At 41.9% G+C, this 21,746-nt stretch overlaps 1 protein-coding gene across 3 annotated transcripts in view; it reads right to left on the bottom strand.

Moving 5' to 3' along the window:
- Window positions 1-726: 726 nt before the first annotated feature.
- Window positions 727-21,746, bottom strand: part of LOC139408942 (kelch-like protein 8) — a 31,880-nt gene continuing 10,860 nt past the window's right edge. Inside the window, exons 2-11 of one of the 3 annotated variants that reach the window (XM_071153443.1) lie at window positions 20,125-20,353; window positions 19,213-19,761; window positions 18,776-18,962; window positions 18,378-18,521; window positions 9,776-9,887; window positions 9,489-9,657; window positions 7,080-7,239; window positions 6,067-6,141; window positions 4,514-4,715; window positions 727-4,275 (exon numbers count right to left, since the gene is read on the bottom strand). In XM_071153443.1, coding sequence (XP_071009544.1) covers window positions 4,152-4,275; window positions 4,514-4,715; window positions 6,067-6,141; window positions 7,080-7,239; window positions 9,489-9,657; window positions 9,776-9,887; window positions 18,378-18,521; window positions 18,776-18,962; window positions 19,213-19,761; window positions 20,125-20,331 — 1,929 coding nt within the window. In that variant the 5' untranslated portion in view covers window positions 20,332-20,353 and the 3' untranslated portion in view covers window positions 727-4,151. The remainder of the gene's footprint in view (window positions 4,276-4,513; window positions 4,716-6,066; window positions 6,142-7,079; window positions 7,240-9,488; window positions 9,658-9,775; window positions 9,888-18,377; window positions 18,522-18,775; window positions 18,963-19,212; window positions 19,762-20,124; window positions 20,354-21,746) is intronic. The other 2 variants (XR_011634336.1, XM_071153445.1) reach the window with 2 other exon arrangements.

The following is a 21,746-nucleotide window of genomic DNA, read 5'->3' as shown; positions in this document are numbered from 1 at the left end:
CTGTCTCTACCTGGGTGTGGGCACCTCACCGGAATTCCCACCACTAGGTGCAAGGTCGTCAATGTTCTCATTAGCAGCTCTGAGAAATTCCTTGTATATTATGCTCACCAATCCAGGGGCTTTGGATTTGTAAAACCAACCCTGCAAGACAGGCTCAAAATCTTTAGGGGGCGGTGCTGCTTTAGTGGGTCTCTTACCGCATTTATCTTTCTGTCTTGTCTGTGTTTAGCCTACTTGCAGTAAGCCTATAAAACAGATAAGGTCTTCTCAGTGTATGGGTCACTTATAATGTATTTAAAAAAAAATACATTTGTCCTTCCTAACTCAGTTGCTGGATAGGAAGGAAACCACTCAGGTATTTCACCATGAGGCCAATGGAGACTAAAGCCATTCAACTCTGACTGTTTTAATCGCTTAATAATAGTAAAAAACTGCAAAAAAACTTGGCATTTTTTAAAACTTTGTCCTGAATACAAAGAGTAATGTTTGGTGCAAATCCAACACAACATCACTGAGTACCACTTAATTTTCAAGCATGGTAGTGGCTTGCTCATGTAATGGGTATGCTTGAGCTAAGCACAGGAAAATCCTAGAGAAAAACCTGCTTCAGTGTGCTTTCCAACAACACTGGGAGACAAATTCATCTTTCAAATTCATAACGTGTAATTGACTTACATAAATTAGACATTTCTGTATTTCATTCTCAATAAATGTGCAATACAATTATTAAACTCTATACATTGACAGCTTTATTATAGTAATACCAACTAAATTAACAGTAAATTAAGATTCAAGCTGTAAAAAAATGGGGAGGAAATTATGAGACAGCATACAGCTGAACCAGTAAAAAAAATGTTTAAAAAAAAGCACGATCTTTCACATTCTGTTATGGTTGGCAAGTCAGTATACATCCCTGGTGTAATGTATGATAAGAGGCAGCATTTACAGTTGAATTGTAGAATATAGCAAACCAATGGTGCAACAATTCAAAATTCCCTTAATGGAGGGTACAAGAGCAAATACACCAAACATTAGGAACACCCTCCTAATATTGTGTTGCAGCCCTCCCCTTTGCCCTCAGAACAGTCTCAATTCATGGGGTCATAGACTTTACAAAGTGTCGAAAGCATTCCACAGGGATGATGGCCCATGTTGACCAATGCTTCCCACAGTTGTGTCAAGTTCGCTGGATATCCTTTTGGGTGGTGGACCAATATTGATACACACATGGAAAATGTGCAGCGTTGCAGTTCTTGACACAAACCGTTGCGCCTGGCCCCATACTACCAAACCCCGTTCAAAGGCACAAATCTTTTGTCTTGCCCATTTACCCTCTGAATGGCACACATACACAATCCATGTCTCAATTGTCTCAAGGCTTAAAAATCCTTAATCTCTACACTGATTGAAGTGGATTTAACAAGTGACATCAATACGGGTTCATAGCTTTCACCTAGATAAACCTGGTCAGTCTACAATGGAAAGATCAGGTGTTCTTAATGTTTTGTATACTTCATCTCTTCAAACATTTTTGCTTTAAAAATCTAAATCTTCAGTCAATGTTTTGACCAACAGCAGTTTTACAATAAAATCCAGAATTACCTGAAATGCTTTAACATGACCAGGAGGATATACCTGAAAATAAGGGTGAGGAAAAAGCTTCAAACTCAACGCCTCAAAAAAGAGCAGACACTGTCAAAACATTTTGAAAATAGCATCAAAATTGCCATAGGACAAAATACTGTATGTTCAAACCCCTGACTATTGCAGGAAAGTAGTGCACAACAATACATTAAAGATACCTGGTAAATAACACAAAAGATACACAGGTATCGTAATACACAACTCCATATATTAAAATATATATTAACCATTTGGCAGATAGAAGATTAATCTTAACACGTCTGAAAGCACAATTGTTTACTGACAGCCCGGCTATCTTCGAGAAGAACATAGAGAGTAGGGGTAGCACTCTGCTAAGACCCCAGACTGTCTGTACAGGTAGCTCTAGTCCCTCAGCCATTTCAAAAACCTATTTTATTGCAGCACAAGTTAATCTAACTCTGCAAAAGACTTCCATAGTTTTATACATCCCAATGAGACTCAGTCTGTCAGGAATGATTGTTCAAACGCAAAAAGGTTACAGCTAGCTAATACCTAAGAGGTTTTAGCATCACTGAGCCTATGCAGATGGCACTGATCGAAAGCCCCGAAATAAAATAACTAACTAAAAATAAAAGCATAGTCTCTGTGGTTTAACTGGAATCGAAAGAATGTCAACTGATTTCTATCCTAAACACGGTTCTGTTTACTGAGTCTTTACTAAACAGCGTCACAATCCACTCCCTCTGTTTTATATGAGACTGCTGGGAACCTATGAAGAGCTCAGTTTATCTACCAGACAGTGATGAATGTGAAATTGAGGTCGACTTTTCCACATTTTATTACGTTATAGCCTTATTGTAAAATGTATGAAATTAATTGATTACCTCAATCTACACACAATACCCCATAATGACAAAACGAAAACAGGTTTTAAGAAATTTTATAAAAACAAAAATGCCTTATTTACATAAGTATTCAGACCCTTTGCTATGAGACTCTAAATTGAGCTCAGGTGCATCCTGTTTCCATTGATCATCCTTGAGATGTTTCTACAACTTGGAGTCCACCTATGGTAAATTCAATTGATTGGACATGATTTGAAAAAGGCACACACACCTCTATATAAAGGTCCCACAATTGACAGTGCAAGTCAGAGCAAAAACCAAGCCATGAGGTCGAAGGAATTGTCCGTGTCGCGGCAAGGACTAGGGGAAGGGTACCAAAACCATTCTGCAGCATTGAAGGTCCCCAAGAACAGTGGCCATTCTTTCTTAAAAATCGAAGAAGCTTGGAACCACCAAGACTCTTCCTAGAGCTGGCCGCCCGGCCAAACTGAGCAATCGGGGGAGAATGGCCTTGGTTAGGGAGGTGACCAAGTACCCGATGGTTACTCTGACAGAGCTCCAGAGTCCCTCTGTGGAGATGGTTGTCCTTCTGGAAGGTTCTCCCATCTGTGCAGCACTCCACCAAATCAGGCCTTTACAGTAGAGTGGCCAGATGGAAGCAAGATTCTCGGTTCTGATGAAACCAAGATTGAACTCTTTGACCAGCATGCCAAGCGTCACATCTGGAGGAAACCTGACACCATCAGCGGCAGGGAATGGGAGACTAGTCAGGATCGAGGGAAAGATGAACAGAGAAAAGTACAGAGATCCTTGATGAAAACCTGCTCCAGAGTGCTCAGGACCTCAGACTGAGGCGAAGGTTCACCTTCCAACAGGACAACGACCCTAAGCACACAGCCAAGACAACGAAGGAGTGGTTACGGGACAAGTCTCTGAATGTCCTTGAGAGGCCCAGCCAGAGCCCGGACTTGAACCTGATCGGATCATCTCTGGAGAGACTTGCAAATAGCTGTGCAGCGATGATCCCCATCCAACCTGATAGAGCTTGAGAGTATCTGCAGAGAAGAATGGGAGAAACTCCCCAAATACAGGTGTGCCAAGTTGACTCAATGCTGTAATCGCTGCCAAAGATGCTTCAATAAAGTACTGAGCAAAGCGTCTGAATACTTATGTAAATGTGATATTTCCAAAAATGGTTTGCTTTGTCATTATCGGGTATGGTGTGTAGCTTGATGAGGGGGGGAAACTATTTAATCAATTTTAGAATAAGGCTGTAATGTAACAAAATGTGGAAAAAGTCAAGGGGTCTGAATACTTTCCGAATGCATTGTAAGTACTAACTTGTTGCTCTTAAAATACAAGTTGATATTCAAGGCCTGTTTAATATGATGTCTAAAGCTCAACTATCAGCCATTTTCACTTGATAAGTGCCATTTCACCTGTGTCATTTCCTGCAATCTAGAGCAAAAACAGTTGCCTTATATGATAACTTTATTTGTTAAGTATTTTATTTCTCAAAGTGGCGCAGCTAGTTCACAAGGTGGTGCAGCGCTCCTCTTACAATCTTTGGGGAGAACCCTCCAGTCAGTGCTTAAAGGAACAACCACTAGTGCTCCTGTTCAGTGACAGTGTGGTTGAGTGCTTGGGTTGGGTTGGTCTGCTCGTGCAGTTGGTCGGTGTGGTCAGCTCAGGGATCACAGGTCACATGCAGTCCACCACGTTGCTGGAGCCCTGGCCCACGTCCCTGATCTGGCTGATGTGAGAGGAGCAGACAGCCACTCCTGCGCCGGCCCGACAGTGAGACACCGACCCCACCAGCTGCCATCTGAGGAGACACACAGATCAATATAAACGTCAACATCAGACTAACTGCTCTAAAATGTAGAATTTCCTTTCAACTGTAAAAAAAACAAACAGGATACTATAAACGGTGTCCAGTGTACAGGTGCTGGTCTAGTAGGCCAGAGATACTCTTTTATAAAATGGGTTCGCTTGATTTAGCTGACCCGATACAACCCATGTCTCACCTGAACAGAACCCCTTCTCATCCAGCTCCAGCTCACCTGTTCATACGGGGGTCAAAGGCTTCCACTGTGTTGAGGTAGATGTTCCCGTTGTGACCTCCGACCGCAAACACGCAACCCATAACCGTGGCCACACCCACTCCGCCCCGGGGCGTGGTCAGCTCAGAGATGTAGTCCCAGCGACTCAGACGGGGGTCAAAACGCTCCACAGAACTCAGCGGGGAGTTGTCATCAAAACCACCTGACAGCGCAGACAGACCGAAAGACAGAATCAAATACAAGTCTAAGTTGTACTCTTGAAAAGCTGGCTCAGTTGGTAAGAGTGTGGTGCTAGAAACGCCAAGGTTGTGGGTTGAATTCCCACAGGGATCACAAACATACTAATCTATGCACTCACTGTAAATTGCTTTGAATAACAGAGTCTAAGTCACATATCAATCCACAGTGTGATATCTTGTTTAAGTCTTGAATAGCATTATGCAGTCAGTGAAGCTGCAGACATTCAATAAAGAGCTACTCCATCCACTGAGGTCAATGCATAGACTGAGGTTATCAGTAGCTTTTCCTCCTCCAAACACACCAATGCTGACTCATGCAAACTAGGGTCAGCTAAAAGTCAGGCCAGAGCTCTGAAACAGCTTTAGATGATTCTTCAAATTCAGCAACACAATAAAATTACCCCATCCATATGGATCGCTTTTAATTAGCAACCAACTTGACAAAACAATAACTTTTCTCCCTCCTGTTTCATGTTTACAAGCCAACAACTATTGTGTGTAGTGGTGTGCGAGTGGGGGGGAGCATGTGCCCCATAGCAATAAGCAGCCAGTGGAATGATGTGAAGTATGAGAAGAAGGTTTCGTTTCCAATGATGTGGTGAATCGAAATGTGGTCGTTTTACCTACTTTGATTGAATGCACGGATTGTAGTAGAGGTCGACCAATTAATCGGAATGGCCGATTAATTAGGGCCGATTTCAAGTTCTCACGGATTTGGCCGTTTTTTTTTTTTTACACCTTTATTTAATCTTTATTTAACTAGGCAAGTCAGTTATGAACACATTCTTATTTTCAATGACGGCCTAGGAACGGTGGGTTAACTGCCTCGTTCAGGGGCAGAACGACAGATTTTCTCCTTGTCAGCTCGGGGGATCCAATCTTGCAACCTTACAGTTAACTAGCCCGACGCTATAACCACCTGCCTCTCGAGAGCTTGTTACGCGAATGCAGTAAGCCAAGGTAAGTTGCTAGCTAGCATTAAACTTATAAAAAACAATCCATCAATCAATCATAATCACTAGTTAACTACACATGGTTGATGATATTACTAGTTTATCTAGCGTGTCCTGCGTTGCATATAATGTGACTGAGCATACAAGTATCTGACTGGGCGGTGGTAGGCAGCAGCATTCGTAAGCATTCATTCAAACAGCACTTTCGTGTGTTCTGCCAGCAGCTCTTCGTTGTGCGTCAAGCATTGCGCTGTTTATGACTTCAAGCCTATCAACTCCCGAGATGAAGCTGGTGTAACCGATGTGAAATGGCTAGCTAGTTAGCGGGGTGCGCGCTAATAGCATTTCAAACATCACTCACTCAGACTTGGAGTGGTTGTTCCCCTTGCTCTGCATGGGTAACGCTGCTTCGAGGGTGGCTGTTGTCGTTGTGTTCCTGGTTCGAGCCCAGGGAGGAGCGAGGAGAGGGACGGAAGCTATACTGTTACACTGGCAATACTAAAGTGCCTATAAGAACATCCAATAGTCAAAGGTTAATGAAATACAAATGGTATAGAGGGAAATAGTCCTATAATTCCTATAATAATTACAACCTAAAACATCTTCGCTGGGAATATTGAAGACTCCTGTTAAAAGGAACCACCAGCTTTCATATGTTCTCATGTTCTGAGCAAGGAACTGAAACTTTAGCTTTCTTACATGGCACATATTGCACTTTTACTTTCTTCTCCAACACTTTGTTTTTGCATTATTTAAACCAAATTGAACATGTTTCATTATTTATTTGAGGCTAAATTGATTTTATTGATGTATTAAGTTAATACATTAAGTTAAAATAAGTGTTTATTCAGTATTGTTGTAATTGTCATTATTACAAATAAATAAATACCTTTTTATTTATTTTTAAAATCGGCCGATTAAATCGGTATCGGCTTTTTTGGTCCTCCAATAATCAGTATCGGCGTTGAAAAATCATAGTCGGTAGACCTCTAATTGTAAGTCACTCTGGATAAGACCATTTGCTAAACAGTAAACATGTCATCCCCCACAAATTATGCAGCGCCCTCTCAGGCAGATGGGCCAATTAGTAACAATTATTGAACAGGACAGGAGAAGTGCTTGTTCAAAGTACAGAATTCAAGTCGATTACTCTAGCGTCCCCCCTTGGACAAATCAGTGTAATTTTGTAAATGCCAGCTCTCTACTGCATGATGTATCATTCACTCAAGTTTCATAAAAAAAAAGAGAAAGAAATCGGGCCAGCTGGTGCCAGATATTGCGTGACTAACGTACATACAGAGACAGATCCATAGTCCCCATCCCCCCCCACGATTACTCAAATGTAATTGCAGGGGTGCTGAGCTGTGTTCTTACCCACTACATAGAGACACCCGTTGAGCTCGCCGACTCCGTTCCCTGCCCGTCTCTGGCCCATCTCCCTGACCTCTGTCCACTTGTTGAGATGTGGGTCAAACCTCTCCACACTGGATAGAGAGGCCACACCGTCGTTACCCCCCACAGCATACATGTGATTCTGACAGGACAGGAGAGTGTTAACATAAAGGTCTAACTCTGACAGGGGAGGAGAGGATTAACCCATTGAGTTCCACCACGACACCAGTGTGATTTGGACTTCTAACTCCTTTTAAACATGGTGTGTTTGAGCTACAGACTTCTGGGTTGTACCATTGGATTAATTCTATTGCTGCATCCATTAGTATGTGTGATTAACTAGGGCTGAGCTAGAGTGGCGTTTGTGAGACAAGGACCTGGGGCCAGGTCAGAATGGTTTGAGCTACACATTAAAAACTACGAAAAGATGCACAAACATGCTCATGTAACTAATGATGCTCACAAGCTACACAAGAGTCGTTAGACGTTAATGGGTTCATCGACATAAAAGATCATAGGAAATCCAAGGACATAGTCAAAAATACTGTAATAAGATCACATAGTTGCTGTCAAACTCCACAAACTTGTCACTGACTAGTTGTATATTAATTTCCCACTGAGCAAACAATTTCTGTACCTTCATCTATCAGGGTGGACCTTATTTGTTTATTGACATTGGTCAAACTCATGAATGCAACTGTTTATGTCAACTTGTTTTGTGTTCTACTTGAGCCCTGGTTGACCTGAAAAGAAAATGGTAAAACTCTTCATTGTGAGGCTAAATAGAGTAAAAAGGGCAGTTAAATGAAAGTCAGATAAATGGAAAGCAGATTTTTCCTGGGGTCTCTGGACTGATAGGGTTAACTGTTATTATGGCCTGTTATTATGCACACGAACACAGACTTCAAATCACAAACAGCTCGGGGGATAAAATCTCTTTACTCGATGTCAATGATAAAAAAAATGGTTATAAAAGCATCTGAGGATGTCATGTGTGATGAGTGTATGTATAAATGTGATGTAACACCTGGGTCGTGTCAACTAGGCACAAAACAGGGAAGAACTATCGGAATGAAAGACACTTGTTTTCTGCTGCACAATGTTTTGAAAAATGTTGCTATGGTGTGCCCTAATGAACACTTGATCCATAATATACTCAGCAAAAAAAGAAACGTCCTCTCACTGTCAACTGCGTTTATTTTCAGCAAACCTAACGTGTAAATATTTGTATGAACATAACAAGATTCAACAACTGAGACAAAGTCCCACAGACATGTGACGAACAGAAATGGAATAATGTGTCTCTGGACAAAGGGGGGGATGGAGGGGGGGGGGGCAAAATCAAAAGTAACAGTCAGTATCTGTTACAGCATTAAGTACTGCAGTGCATCTCCTACTCATGGACTGCACCAGATTTGCCAGTTCTTGCTGTGAAATGTTACCATACTCTTCCACCAAGGCACCTGCAAGTTCCCGGATATTTCTGGGGGGAATGGCCCTAGTCCACAACCGCCGATCCAACAGGTCCCAGACGTGCACAATGGGATTGAGATCCGGGTTCTTCGCTGGCCATGGCAGAACACTGACATTCCTGTCTTGCAGGAAATCACGCACAAAACGAGCAGTATGGCTGGTGGCGTTGTCATGCTGGAGGGTCATGTCAGGATGAGCCTGCCGGAAGGGTACCACATGAGGGAGGAGGATGTCTTCCCTGTAACGCACAGCGTTGAGATTGCCTGCAATGACAACAAGCTCAGTCTGATGATGCTGTGACACACCGCCCCAGACCATGACGGACCCTCCACCTCCAAATTGATTCCGCTCCAGAGTACAGGCCTCGGTATAACGCTCATTCCTTCGACGATAAACGCAAATCCGACCATCACTCCTGGTGGTGATCTGCCACTGTGAGGACGATCAGCTGTCCGTCCTGTCTCCCTGTAGTGCTGTCTTAGGCATCTCACAGTACAGACATTGCAATGTATTGCCCTGGCCACATCTGCAGTCCTCATGCCTCCTTGCAGCATGCCTAAGGCACGTTCACACAGATGAGCATGGACCCTGGGCATCTTTATTTTGCTGTTTTTCAGAGTCCGTAGAGAGGCCTCTCTAGTGTCCCAAGTTTTCATAACTGTGACCTTAATTGCTTACTGTCTGTAAGCTGTTAGTGTCTTCACGACCGTTCCACAGATGCATGTTCATTAATTGTTTATGGTTCAATGAACAAGCATGAGCAACAGTTTAAACCCTTTACAGTGAAGATCTGTGAAGTTATTTGGATTTGTATTAATTATCTTTGAAAGACAGGGTCCTGAAAAAGGGACGTTTCTTTATTTGCTGAGTTTAGTATATGATCAGTCTAGCCAGGTGTCTAGAGTGTCCTGTTCTCACCCCTAAGGCCACAGAGCCCACTCCACCTCTGGGCGTGTTCATGGGTGCCACAGCACTCCAGTGGTCGCTCTCGATGTCATATCTCTCTACATCGTTGAAACAGGAGTTGTCATCGAGACCACCGATGGCGTAGATAGGACCTTCCAGAGCTGCCAGAGCTATGCCTCTCCTTTACACAGCAATTAAAATAGTTCAGTATGAGTAGTATGAGTGTGAGAATAATTAGGTATTTTTTGGCTGTAAAACTACATTTCTACTTAATTTGCCTTTTGCCAGACATTACATACCTTTTAGTGTTCATGGAAGCTTTCATCATCCACTTGTTGGTGAGAGGATCAAACATCTCCATGTTGCCCAGGTGTTCACTACCATCATGGCCCCCTACTGCATACACTTTACCTGAGGAAGGATATAGTAAAAAAAATAAAAAAATCAGACTTCCCAGAAAGTGTTTAAGAAAAGCTTCTAGTGTGGAATGAAACCAAAGAAGAGCTGTAGATGCTTTTCTCCTGTTTTGTTCATAGCCTGAAGCTAGTTTATTTCAAGCGAATAGGCTTTTTAGAGTGGAAGCAAGCTGAACTATCAGTCTCTGTGCTCAGACCATCCCTGGGAGATTATATAATGCACTCCAAACCTAATGAAGAAAAGAGACCTATGAGAAAACACACTACTGAACTGAACCAACATGTATCCATCATATGAAAGCTATTCTCTAGGGATGTGCATCTCGCCATACAAGCACAATTCGATACACATCTAGATACTGTACATGGGCTCTGATACAATACAGGAACAATATTTTTAGTTTGAAAACATTCGGTGCGATTTGATTAGTGGAACAAATTGATGCGATTCGGTTTGATGCAAACACATTCCAAATTAATATCTGATACTGATGGAGCTCAGGAGCTGAGCGGAATCTGTCTGAGCTGAATTCTCTGAGCTTGTGCGCACTTGTATACTATCCTCGTGGGTATTGAAAATCCCCAGAAGGATACGAAAACAAGGAAGATTCTCCAGGTCCCCACGTGGACAAAGGCTAGGAGGTACAAAGAGGCACAGACAACAAAAACAGGTGGAGTATTAGGAGGGGTTCTGAAAGACACTCACGGGGTTGTCCACTGAAAGTTGAGTAGCAACAACAACTGGAACCTAGAAAGACACCCATCGTGAGCACCCACTAAATTTGCCTAAGAAGAAGCAGATTAAAAATAAAAACCCACACCAAACTTAAGACAGGAAGCAAACCAAAATGGTGGAGCAAAACTAAAACAGGGAAGATCAGACAAAGGCATGCTTGTCTAGAAATCAAATGCAGTTCAATAAATATATTTGATAAAATATTTACTAAGTAAACTAAAGACTAAACAAGTTTAATCAAAATGCAACAAGAAATGTAAATAATAACGAGGATATATATACATATATACGGGGTGCAGAGTCAATGTGCGGGGGTACAGGATAGTCAAGGTAATTTGTAAAGTGACAATGCATAGATAAACAGCGAGTAGCAGCAGTGTAAAAACAAAGGGGGGGGGGGGTCAATATAGATAGTCCGGGTGGCATTTGATTAGTTGTTCAGCAGTCTTATGGCTTGGGGAGCAATCACTAGGCAGCAATCACAGCCTCGAGTCGTCTTGGGTATGACGCTACAAGCTTGGCACACCTGTATTTGTGCAGTTTCTTCCATTCTTCTCTGCAGATCCTCTCAAGCTCTGTCAGGTTGGATGGGGAGCGTCACTGCACAGGAATTTCCAGGTTTCCAGAGAATTCTTTCGGGTTCAACTCGGGCTCTGGAGTTGAGACATTGAGACCCGTGGCTTCAGTCTGACCACTCTACCATAAAAGCCTGATTTGGTGGAGTGCTGCAGAGATAGTTGTCCTTCTGGAAGGTTCTCCCATCTCCACAGAGGAACTCTGGAGCTTTGTCAGAGTGACTATGAGGTTCTTGGTAACCTCCCTGACCGAGGCCCTTCTCCCCCGATTGCCCAGTTTGGCCGGGCGGCCAGCTCTAGGAAGAGTCTTGGTGGTACCAAACCTCTTCCATTTAAGAATGACGGAGGCCCCTGTGTTCTTGGGGACCTTCAATGCTGTAGAAATGTTTTGGCGCCCTTCCGCAGGTCTGTGCAGAGACCCAATTCTGTCTCGGAGTTATAGGAACAATTTCTTCGACCTTATGGCTTGGTTTTTGCTGACATGCACTGTCAACTGTGTGACCTTATATAGACAAGTGTGTGCCTTTCCAAATCATGTGCAACCAATTGAATTTACCACAGCTAGACTCCAAACAAGTAGTAGAAATATCAAGGACGATCAATGGAAACAGGATGCACCTGAGCTCAATTTTTAGTCTTATCTGCATAAGGCATTTGTTTTTATTTTTAAAACATTTGCAAAAAATCTTTAAAATCATTTTTAATTTGTCATTATGGTGGATTGTGCATAGATTCAGGGAAAACAAAATACGTAATAGATTTTAGAATAATGCTGTAACGTAACAAACTGTGGAAAAAAGCGGTCTGAAAGGCCACTCACCTCTTCACTGTCGACGTTGAGACTGGTGTTTTGCCGGTACTATTTATAATGAAGCTGCCAGTTGAAGACTTGTGAGGAGCCTGTTTCTCAAACTAGACACTAATGTACTTGTACTCTAGCTCAGTTGTGCACCGGGGCCTCACACTCCTATTCACCACTATTCTGGTTAGAGCCAGTTTGAGCTGTTCTGTGAAGGGAGAAGTACACAGCATTGTACGAGAATTTCAGATTCTTGCCAATTTTTCGCATGGAATAGCCTTCACTTCTCAGAACAAGAATAGACTGACAAGTTTCAGAAGAAAAGTCTTTGTTTCTGGCCATTTTGAGACTATTTTGAACCCACAAATGATAATGCTCCAGATACTCAACTAGTCTAAAGAAGGCCAGTTTTATTGCTTCGTTAGTCAGAACAACAGTTTTCAGCTGTGCTAACATAATTGCAAAAGGGTTTTCTAATGATCAATTAGCCTTTTAAAATTATACACTTGGATTAGCTAACAACGTGCCATTGGAACACAGGAGTGATGGTTGCTGATAATGGGCCTCTGTACGCCTATGTAGATATTACATAAAAAATGCTGTTTCCAGCTACAATAGTCATTTACAACATTAACCTCTCTGGGATAGGCGGGATGCAAATGTCTCACCTGGCCAATTGCCAGGAAAAATGCAGAGCGCCAAATATAAAAAAAAAATTAAAAAAAATTCAACCTTTCATTAAATCACACAACCAAATTAAAGCTACACTCATGGTGAATCCAGCCAACATGTCAGATTTAAAAAAGGCTTTTCGGCGAAAGCATAAGAAGCTATTGTCTGATGATAGCACAAGCGTAAACAAAGAGACAATAGCATATTTCAACCCTGCAGGTACCACACAAAACGCAGAAATAAAATATAAATCATGCCTTACCTTTGACGAGCTTCTTTTGTGGGCACTCCAATATGTCCCATAAACATCACAAGTGGTCCTTTTGTTCGATTAATTCCGTCCATATATATCCAAAATGTCAATTTATTTGGCGAGTTTGAGCCAGAAAAAAACAGCTTCCAATTTGCGCAACGTGACTACAAAATATCTCAAAAGTTACCTATAAACTTTGCCAAAACATTTCAAAGTACTTTTGTAATACAACTTTAGGTATTTTTAACAATGTCTACACTGACAGTTTTACAATCCAGGGTTACTCCTCAACTTGCTCAACTTCCACATTATTTATTACAAGATTTATGAGGTTTAGTGAATGATATGTCCCAAATACAATGCTTTTAGTTTTTGAAATATTTACGACTTATTCCTTGCCACCCATTATGGAACTAAGTGCAGCTCTGTTAACTTCTTATGGCTGGGGGCAGTATTGAGTAGCTTGGATGAATAAGTTGCCCAAAGTAAATGGCCTGCTCCTCAGTCTCAGTTGCTATTATATGCATATTATTATTAGTATTGGATAGAAAACTCTCTAAAGTTTCTAAAACTGTTTGAATGATGTCTGTGAGTGTAACAGAACTCATATGGCAGGCAAAATCCTGAGTTGAAATCAAAACAGGAAGTGAGAAATGTGAGCTTTGTATGTATTCAGAGTCCCCAATGAAATCCCCTGGAGATATTGATGTTGCACTGCCTTGGGGTACCACTAGATGTCAACCAATAATATACATTTTAATGAGACTTCTATGGTGTTGTGGGAGTGAATGAGAGCAGAATGCATCAGGTGTCTATCAAGCGGCCATTTTCTGATCACGCTTATTCCTCATGGTACCCACTTGCGTTCCATCTATAATTCCATGTGTATTATCATCTACATTTATGATGAGTATTTCTGTTGAATGATGTGGCTATGCAAAATCACTGGATGTTTTTGGAACTAGTGAATGTAATGCGCCAATGTAAACTCATATTTTGATAAATATGAACTTTATCAAACAAAACATACATGTATTGTGTAACATGAAGTCATATTAGTGTCATCTGATGAAGGTCATCAAAGGTTAGTGATTCATTTTATCTCTATTTGTGCTTTTTGAAACTCCTCTCTTCGGCTGGGGGAAAAAATGGCTGTGTTTATCTGTGGCTATGTGGTGAACTAACATAATCGTTTGTGGTTCTTTTGCTGCAAAGCATATTTGAAATCGGACACAATGAGAATACGAGAATAGCTTTAAAATTGTATGAGATACATGAATGTTTGAGGAATTTTAATTATGAGATTTTTGATGTTTTGAAAATGGCGCCCTACACTTTGACTGGCTGTTGTCATATCGCTCCCGTTAACGGGATTGCAGCCATAAGAAGTTAAGCTCCCTCCCTCGTCATGTCGTTGTGTAGCAAGTTGCCATATGTTGTGTCAGTCTGCCAGGGACCTTCTCCTAATGTGTATGTTTATTCTGTGTTATCATTTAGTTCATAATTAAACCAATTTGTGTAGTACTGAATCATAAGTAAGGCTGGGGATTTTGCAGATGCAGGAGTTTACGACTGTTAAGAATATGATTAATACGTTTTTTATGGACGTAATAAGTAAAGACATTAAGAGAATTCAGGAGATGGTAACTCTAAACAACCGCTCTCGTGGTGCCCCATATTCGTAATGAGTTAATTATTACATTACTATTTTAACCTTTCTAGTGCAGGCGTTCCGCTAGCGGAACTCCTTGACAACATTCTGTTGAAAAGTGAAAGCACAACCTGCTCCTGCTTACAGCGAAAGCACAACATTGGATTATGTTAGGTCATAGCCAAGTAAAAAAAAAAAAAGCAATTTTTCCAGCCAAAAAGCAGAAATATAGATAAAATGAATCACTAACCTTTGAAAATCTTCATCAGATGACACTCATAGGACATCATTTTACACAATACATGTATGTTTTGTTCGATAATGTGCATATTTATATCCAAAAATCTCAGGTTTACATTGGCGCCTTACGCGCAGTAATGTTTTGATTCCAAAACATCCGGTGATTTTGCAGAAATACTCATAATAAACATTGATAAAAGATACAACTGTTATTCACATAATTAAAGATAGACTTCTCCCTAATACAACCGCTGTGTCAGATATTTTTTTTTTTTTAAGTTACGGAAAAAGCATAATCTGAGAACAGTGCTAAGAGCCCAAAACAGCCAGAGAAATATTCGCCATTTTGGAGTCAAAAGAAGTTAGAAATAACACCATAAATATTTGCTTACCTTTGATGATCTTCATCAGAAGGCACCCCCAGGAATCCCAGTTCGACAATAAATGACTGATTTGTTCCATTAAGTCCATCATTTATGTCTAAATAGCCACTTGTTGTTAGCGTGTTCAGCCCACTAATTCATCTTCTTGAGGCGCAAGCACTTCGTCCAGACAAAAACTCAAAAAGTTCCGTTACAGTCCTTTAGAAACATGTCAAACAATGTATGGAATCAATCGTTACGATGTTTTTACCATAAAACATCAATAATGTTCCAACCGGAGAATTCCTATGTCTGAAGAAAAGCACTGGAACGAGAGGTAACTCTGTCGGGAGCACACGTCATGAGACCAAGGCACTCTGCACGACCACTGACTCAAAGAGGTCTCATGAGCCCCTCCTTCATAGTAGAATCCTCATTCAAGTTTCTAAAGACGGTTGACATCTATTGGAAGCCGTAGGAAGTGCAACTTGACTCCATAGACACTGTGTATTCGGTAGGCCAAGTTTTGAAAAACTACAAACCTCAGATGTCCCACTTCCTGGTTGGATTTTTCTCAGGTTTTCGCCTGCCATATGAGTTCTGTTATACTCACAGACATCATTCAAACAGTTTTAGAAACTTCAGTGTTTTCTATCCAATACTAATAATATGCATGTATTAGCATCTGGGACAGAGTAGGAGGCAGTTCACTCTGGGCATGCTATTCATCCAAAAGTGAAAATGCTGCCCCCTATCCCAAAAAAGTTAAAATAGTTTGCTGATTCGATAAATAACAGTCATTGGATTAATGAAAGTAAAGTCACAACATTGGCTTTACTCAAAGCCAGTGGCATGTCATTGGTAAAGATTGAAAAATGTAAGGGGCCTAGACAGCTGCCCTGGGGAATTTCTGATTCTACCTGGATTATGTTTGAGGTTTCCATTAGACAAGTAGCTCTTTATCCACAATAAAGCAGGGGGTCTAAACCCGTAACACATACGTTCTTCCATCAGCAGACTCTCGATAATGTCAAAAGCCACACTGAAGTCTAACAAAACAGCTCCCACAATCTTTTAATCATCAATTTCTCTCAACCAATCATCAGTCACTTGTGTAAGTGCTGTAAATGTTGAATGTCCCTAAGCGTGCTGAAAGTCTGACATGATGTCCAAACAAGTTCATTCGGACTAAAACCAAGAGATCCCTGAACAACTTCCTACGCTGCAAAGAGTACAAAGTCCAAACGTTGAAAATAATTTCACCAGGGCCTTAACGATACTGGGAGTCGTGATTTTCCTCAGTGGAATGGCCTCAGGGAAACAAGTGGCAGCACATCTTGGCTTTGGGCAAAGGAACAACGCAATCCACCAGAACCCTGCTGAAAGGTTTGTCAAAAGCAAGAATAGGCTTCAAAGATGCAACCACATAATGACTAACGAGGTGATGCCAATCGGTGCGCCCTAAGTGATAACGAGCCATACGTGCTAAAGTCCAACATCAAAACATAATTGAAAAACCAAAGCCTGTAACAATAGTAAAACATATGCTGCGCCTGCATGTATGATGCAATAGTGTAGACTGACCATCTACCACTATAAGATGGGAAAGTTGTTTTCATCCCCCCACTTTTTATCTGAAATCCTCATCACCCACTGATTAACTTGTCATGTAGCAGATAAAACAATTTTGACCTAGTAATATGTCAACACTTACCTTGAGAAATTATGACTAGAGCCATATTTTTGACTAGAGCCATATATTTTTTGGTCTGATACAGCGGGGAAATGAAAAAGTGTGTACTCATTAAGAAAGAAAGAAATTCCACAAATGTACTTTTAACAAGGCACACCTGTTATTTGAAATGCATTCCAGGTGACTACCTCATGAAGCTGGTTGAGAGAATGCCAATTGTTTGCAAAGCTGTCATCAAGGCAAAGGGTGGCTACTTCGAAGAATCTCAAATATATTTTGATTTGTTTAACACTTTTTTGGTTACTACATGATTCCTATACATGTAATTTCTTAGTTTGTCTTCACAATTATTCTACAATGTAGAAAACAGTAAAAAAAACTGAATGGAGTAGGTGTGTCCAAACTTTTGACTGTTAAATAAAAAAAAATTATAACAGCTTCAGATTTCACCTCTGTCTCAAAAGCAAATGGTTTTGACCGTTTGGAACTTTACAGAGGAGAGCTGCTGTCTTTTCCGGTTCCGACCAGTACGGCTTGCAAAAATTATTGCTGATTGCTATGAAATTACACCTTTACCCTGTTCATGTAAAAATGACTTTTTAAAGGAGAACTACCAAAATCATTTCATATGGATAATCTGGCAGTCAAAAAGCCCCAATCAGCAGCTAGAGGTACAATCAGCAAGATGTGAGATGTGTCCACTCCGGTAGCCTACACAGCATATTGGTAACAATGACTCAGCAAATTACATGGGTTATCCCTCAATTAATAAAGCCCATGATTTAATATTGCAAAAGCCATTTTACAAACATCTGAATGCTAAAGGTGCCGCGCAGACATAGCCTACGAATATTTGAAAAAGGGATAGGGTAGGCCTACCTCTTGTTGGCATGAGCAGCTGCATCTCCCACACTGTACAAACAGTTGTTATCTGACTTGTAGATCAATGTCATACGCAGTTACATGCATAAAAGTTCAATAAGCTGAAGGAGGACGCTTCAATTCAAAAATAAGTATTTTTGGAATAAGGCAGAAAAAAAAGAATGAGTAAAAAACGTTAGTGAACCAGCAATTCGTAATGTTGTAATCGGTTGTCATTTGGATCGGTTTTGGCTTCCGCATATTGATGCACTTGCATCTTAAACAATTGAACTGGGGACCGATGTGTATCGGTGAGTCGCTGCATCCATGTTCTCCCAACACCATAGACATCGCATCACTGTATCCGTCTAATTAAGGCGTCAGAGCATGGACAATGCCATTGAGGCCATCTCCAATTTTCTTCTTCACAAGTGTAATTCATTGGCTGATCCCTCTTGATGACCCAGTTGGAGTCATTTGATCCTTCCTTAACCCATTGGAAGTCCCACCCTGTTGACTCCTTCAAAATGATGAAAGTCCTCAATGGCGCTACCCATGCTAAAACAGGCTTTTGGCCACTAGAATCCTATATCCATCTATTCACCATCTCTCCTTTCACCTTTCTCATCCCTCCATCTCTCACCTCCTACAGAAATTACTCCAACATGGCGTCTCCTGCTGTTCATCTCAGGCCCGAAGAACCAACTGTTCTTGCTAATGGAGTAACACTCGATGCTGCGGAACGGGTCACCAGAACCTCCCCGGCCACCAACACAGAACAATACACCTGAGGAGAGTTGGGGGGCAAAGGTAGGACCAGTGAAAAAAACAACACTGCAATGCCAGCTCAACATATAAATACACACTCAGAGGAATCAAAAGACCGAAGGTTTTGTTATTTGTCAGGCTCGTAATAAATACAAGTGACATGAAGAATTGCAGGAATTCCAGCTTTTTCTTGATCATTGTTCTGCATTGTACAAGCTCAACCCTATTACGTAGTTGATTGCTTAATAGTTGGACAGGAAACCAGTCTGTTACCTGCAGTATGTTTCCTAGGTGTGGTGCGGACTGAGTACTCAAAGTCAGGCACCATCTTGTTGCTGAGGTGCAGGTGATAGTTCCTGGCCTCATCCAGCAGATCCCGGCAGCTCAGATTTATTTTGATCATCTCCTCCTTGGCCACCGTGCCTGTCAGGAAGTCTACTGGGAGCAGGGGGAGGCGCACCTACAGGACACGCATATATACCACAGAGTTAACATACACTCGGACATAAAACACAGAAGCACCTGCAGGGCAGCCGGGTAACACAGCACAGATTCAAACACCACACACAGGAGTAGTGGTAATGCAAAAACTCCATAAACAGACAACAAAGTCAATGTACACACAGAAACACAAAAGCACCAACAAGCATACCTACATCTGAAAATTCATTAAAATGCAAAGACTGAGATGTGTGCAACTACTATCGGACCTGAGTCATGATCTGGTCCAGCCAGGCCTCATGGTGCTGGGGGTTGGCCTTCAGCCACTTGACAGCAGCATTGTAAACCTGTGTCTCAGAGTGGATGTTCAGTTCGCTGGAGGACAGCAGGGTTCTCAGGTGCTGAGGCGACACGCACAGGAAGTCCTCACAGTTCACCACCTCCCGGAAGTGCTCGCAAGCATAACGGTCCGCCATCTCCATCAGGTCGACGCGGTTGTGGCTCTCGGCAAAGGTGCGGACAGCCAGACAGTTGGAGGGGTGGAAGTGTGCCTTCATGTACTCACAGCAGGCCCTGGCGACCAGCTCCACCTGCAGAATACAGGCTGCATAGAGAAGAGGCTGCACGTTGTCCACTGTCAGGGTCAGGCGGGAGGAGTAGGCAAAACGCACCAGGTCGTGGATGGCATCTCCGTCAAAGTCCTTGATCTCTATCAGGTCCTGTTTGGCCTCTGACATCTCAGACAAGAACATGGCCCTGAAGTAAGGGATGACACAGGCCAGCACCAGCTTGTGGCATGGTATCAGCCTGCTTCCCACCTGAACACGGTGAGAACAGAGAGAAAGACAGGGAGAGGGAGGGAGAAAGGGCAGAAACAAGTTCATGTCAGCTCAAAAGTTATTAATTCCCTGAGCTATTCATTCCACAAGCTTCAGTTTTTTCAATTGAGCCTTTAAAAAAAAAAAAAAAAAAAGACGAGGGCTTTCACCAACTATTCAACGATTCAAACTAATTTGATTCAATAGGCCTAACTGGTCTCCAATAAACTTCACAAAAACAGACATGAAAAGGCTTTGTCGTCAAAAATGACACTTCAGTTTCATGTTTACTTACTTTTCCTACCATGATATGGCTAACTGAGTATGAAGAGTATTGTGACAACAGGGCCATACTTTGCCTACCTTCAGTGTAACATCACAGAGCTCCCCCACTTCGTAGAACTGGCGCAAAGAGTTGTGGAAGTCCTTCCATGCCTCGTGGGCCTCAAAGACAAAAGATCCATCTGGCTCAGAGTCTCCATCAGGCCTGGTGGTGCTCTGAAGCTTCTCCTTCTCCTGCTTGAGCTTATGCTGCTTGGCATGTTCCGGCACCATATCACCTGGGGCCATCACCGTCTACAGGGAGCCAAACCTAGGGAAGAGAGGTCAAAACGAATGGGAGATAAAAAATGCTCTCAAACAATAAATCTGTCATTTACATGTTAAAGGACCCATGAGCACTGACTTGACTATCATTAATGTGATGAATGCTATTTATCGAATCATTATCTGTTTAATTGTTATTAGATTAAATAGAGCCCTCAGCTGGCCACTTACACAATGTAGTCGTTTACGCTCATTCTTCAACATAAAGGCTTGAAACTACGTCAAAATGCTGTAGACACTTTAGGGAATACGTCGAAAAAGGAATCTGGTTGATATCCCTTTCAATGGCCAATAGGGGTGCATAGGACTACAACAGTTACAAAACATGAGTCACTTCCTGATTGGATTTTCTTAGGCTTTCGCCTGCAATATCAGTTCTGTTATACTCACAGACAATATTTTTACAGTTTTGGAAACTTTAAAGTGTTTTCTATCCCAAGCTGTCAATTATATGCATATTCTTTTTTTTACAATTTTTTTTTTACCCCTTTTTCTCCCCAATTTCGTGGTATCCAATTGTTGTAGTAGCTACTATCTTGTCTCATCGCTACAACTCCCGTACGGGCTCGGGAGAGACGAAGGTTGAAAGTCATGCGTCCTCCGATACACAACCCAACCAGCCGCACTGCTTCTTAACAGCGCACATCCAACCTGGAAGCCTGCCGCACCAATGTGTCGGAGGCTACACCGTGCACCTGGCAACCTTGGTTAGCGCGCACTGCGCCCGGCCCGCCACAGGAGTCGCTGGTGCGCGATGAGACAAGGACATCCCTACCGACCAAGCCCTCCCTAACCCGGGCGACGCTAGGCCAATTGTGCGTCGCCCCACGGACCTCCCGGTCGCGGTCGGTTACGACAGAATTATATGCATATTCTAGCATCTGGTCCTGAGAAATAAGCCGTTTTCTCTGGGAACGTTATTTTTCCAAAAATGAAAATAGTGCCCCCTAGCTTCAAGAGGTTAATTGCCTCGTTCAGGGGCAGAACGACAGATTTTCCCCTTGTCAGCTTGGGGGACCCAAACTTGCTACATGTTAACTAGTCCAAAGCAATAACGACCTGCCTCTCTCTCGTTGCACTCAACAAGGAGACTGCCTGTTACGCGAATGCAGTAAGCCAAGTTAAGTTGCTAGCTAGCATTAAACTTATCTTATAAAAAACAATCAATCATAATCACTAGTTAACTACACATGGTTGATGATATTATTAGATATTATCTAGAGATAATTTTGTACCCGTTTCCTCCAGCACCTTCAGTGTTTAATTTGTGTCATTAGTTGAAGCAGACTGTGTTTGTCTATTGTTGTGACCTAGATGAAGTTCAGATCAAATTTTAATACCAACTGATGTAGAAATCTAGGTATTTCCAAAGGGTTCAC

Source organism: Oncorhynchus clarkii, chromosome 5 (assembly GCF_045791955.1).
Source record: "Oncorhynchus clarkii lewisi isolate Uvic-CL-2024 chromosome 5, UVic_Ocla_1.0, whole genome shotgun sequence".
NCBI lineage: Eukaryota > Metazoa > Chordata > Actinopteri > Salmoniformes > Salmonidae > Oncorhynchus > Oncorhynchus clarkii.
This window is presented reverse-complemented; position numbering and strand designations above follow the sequence as displayed.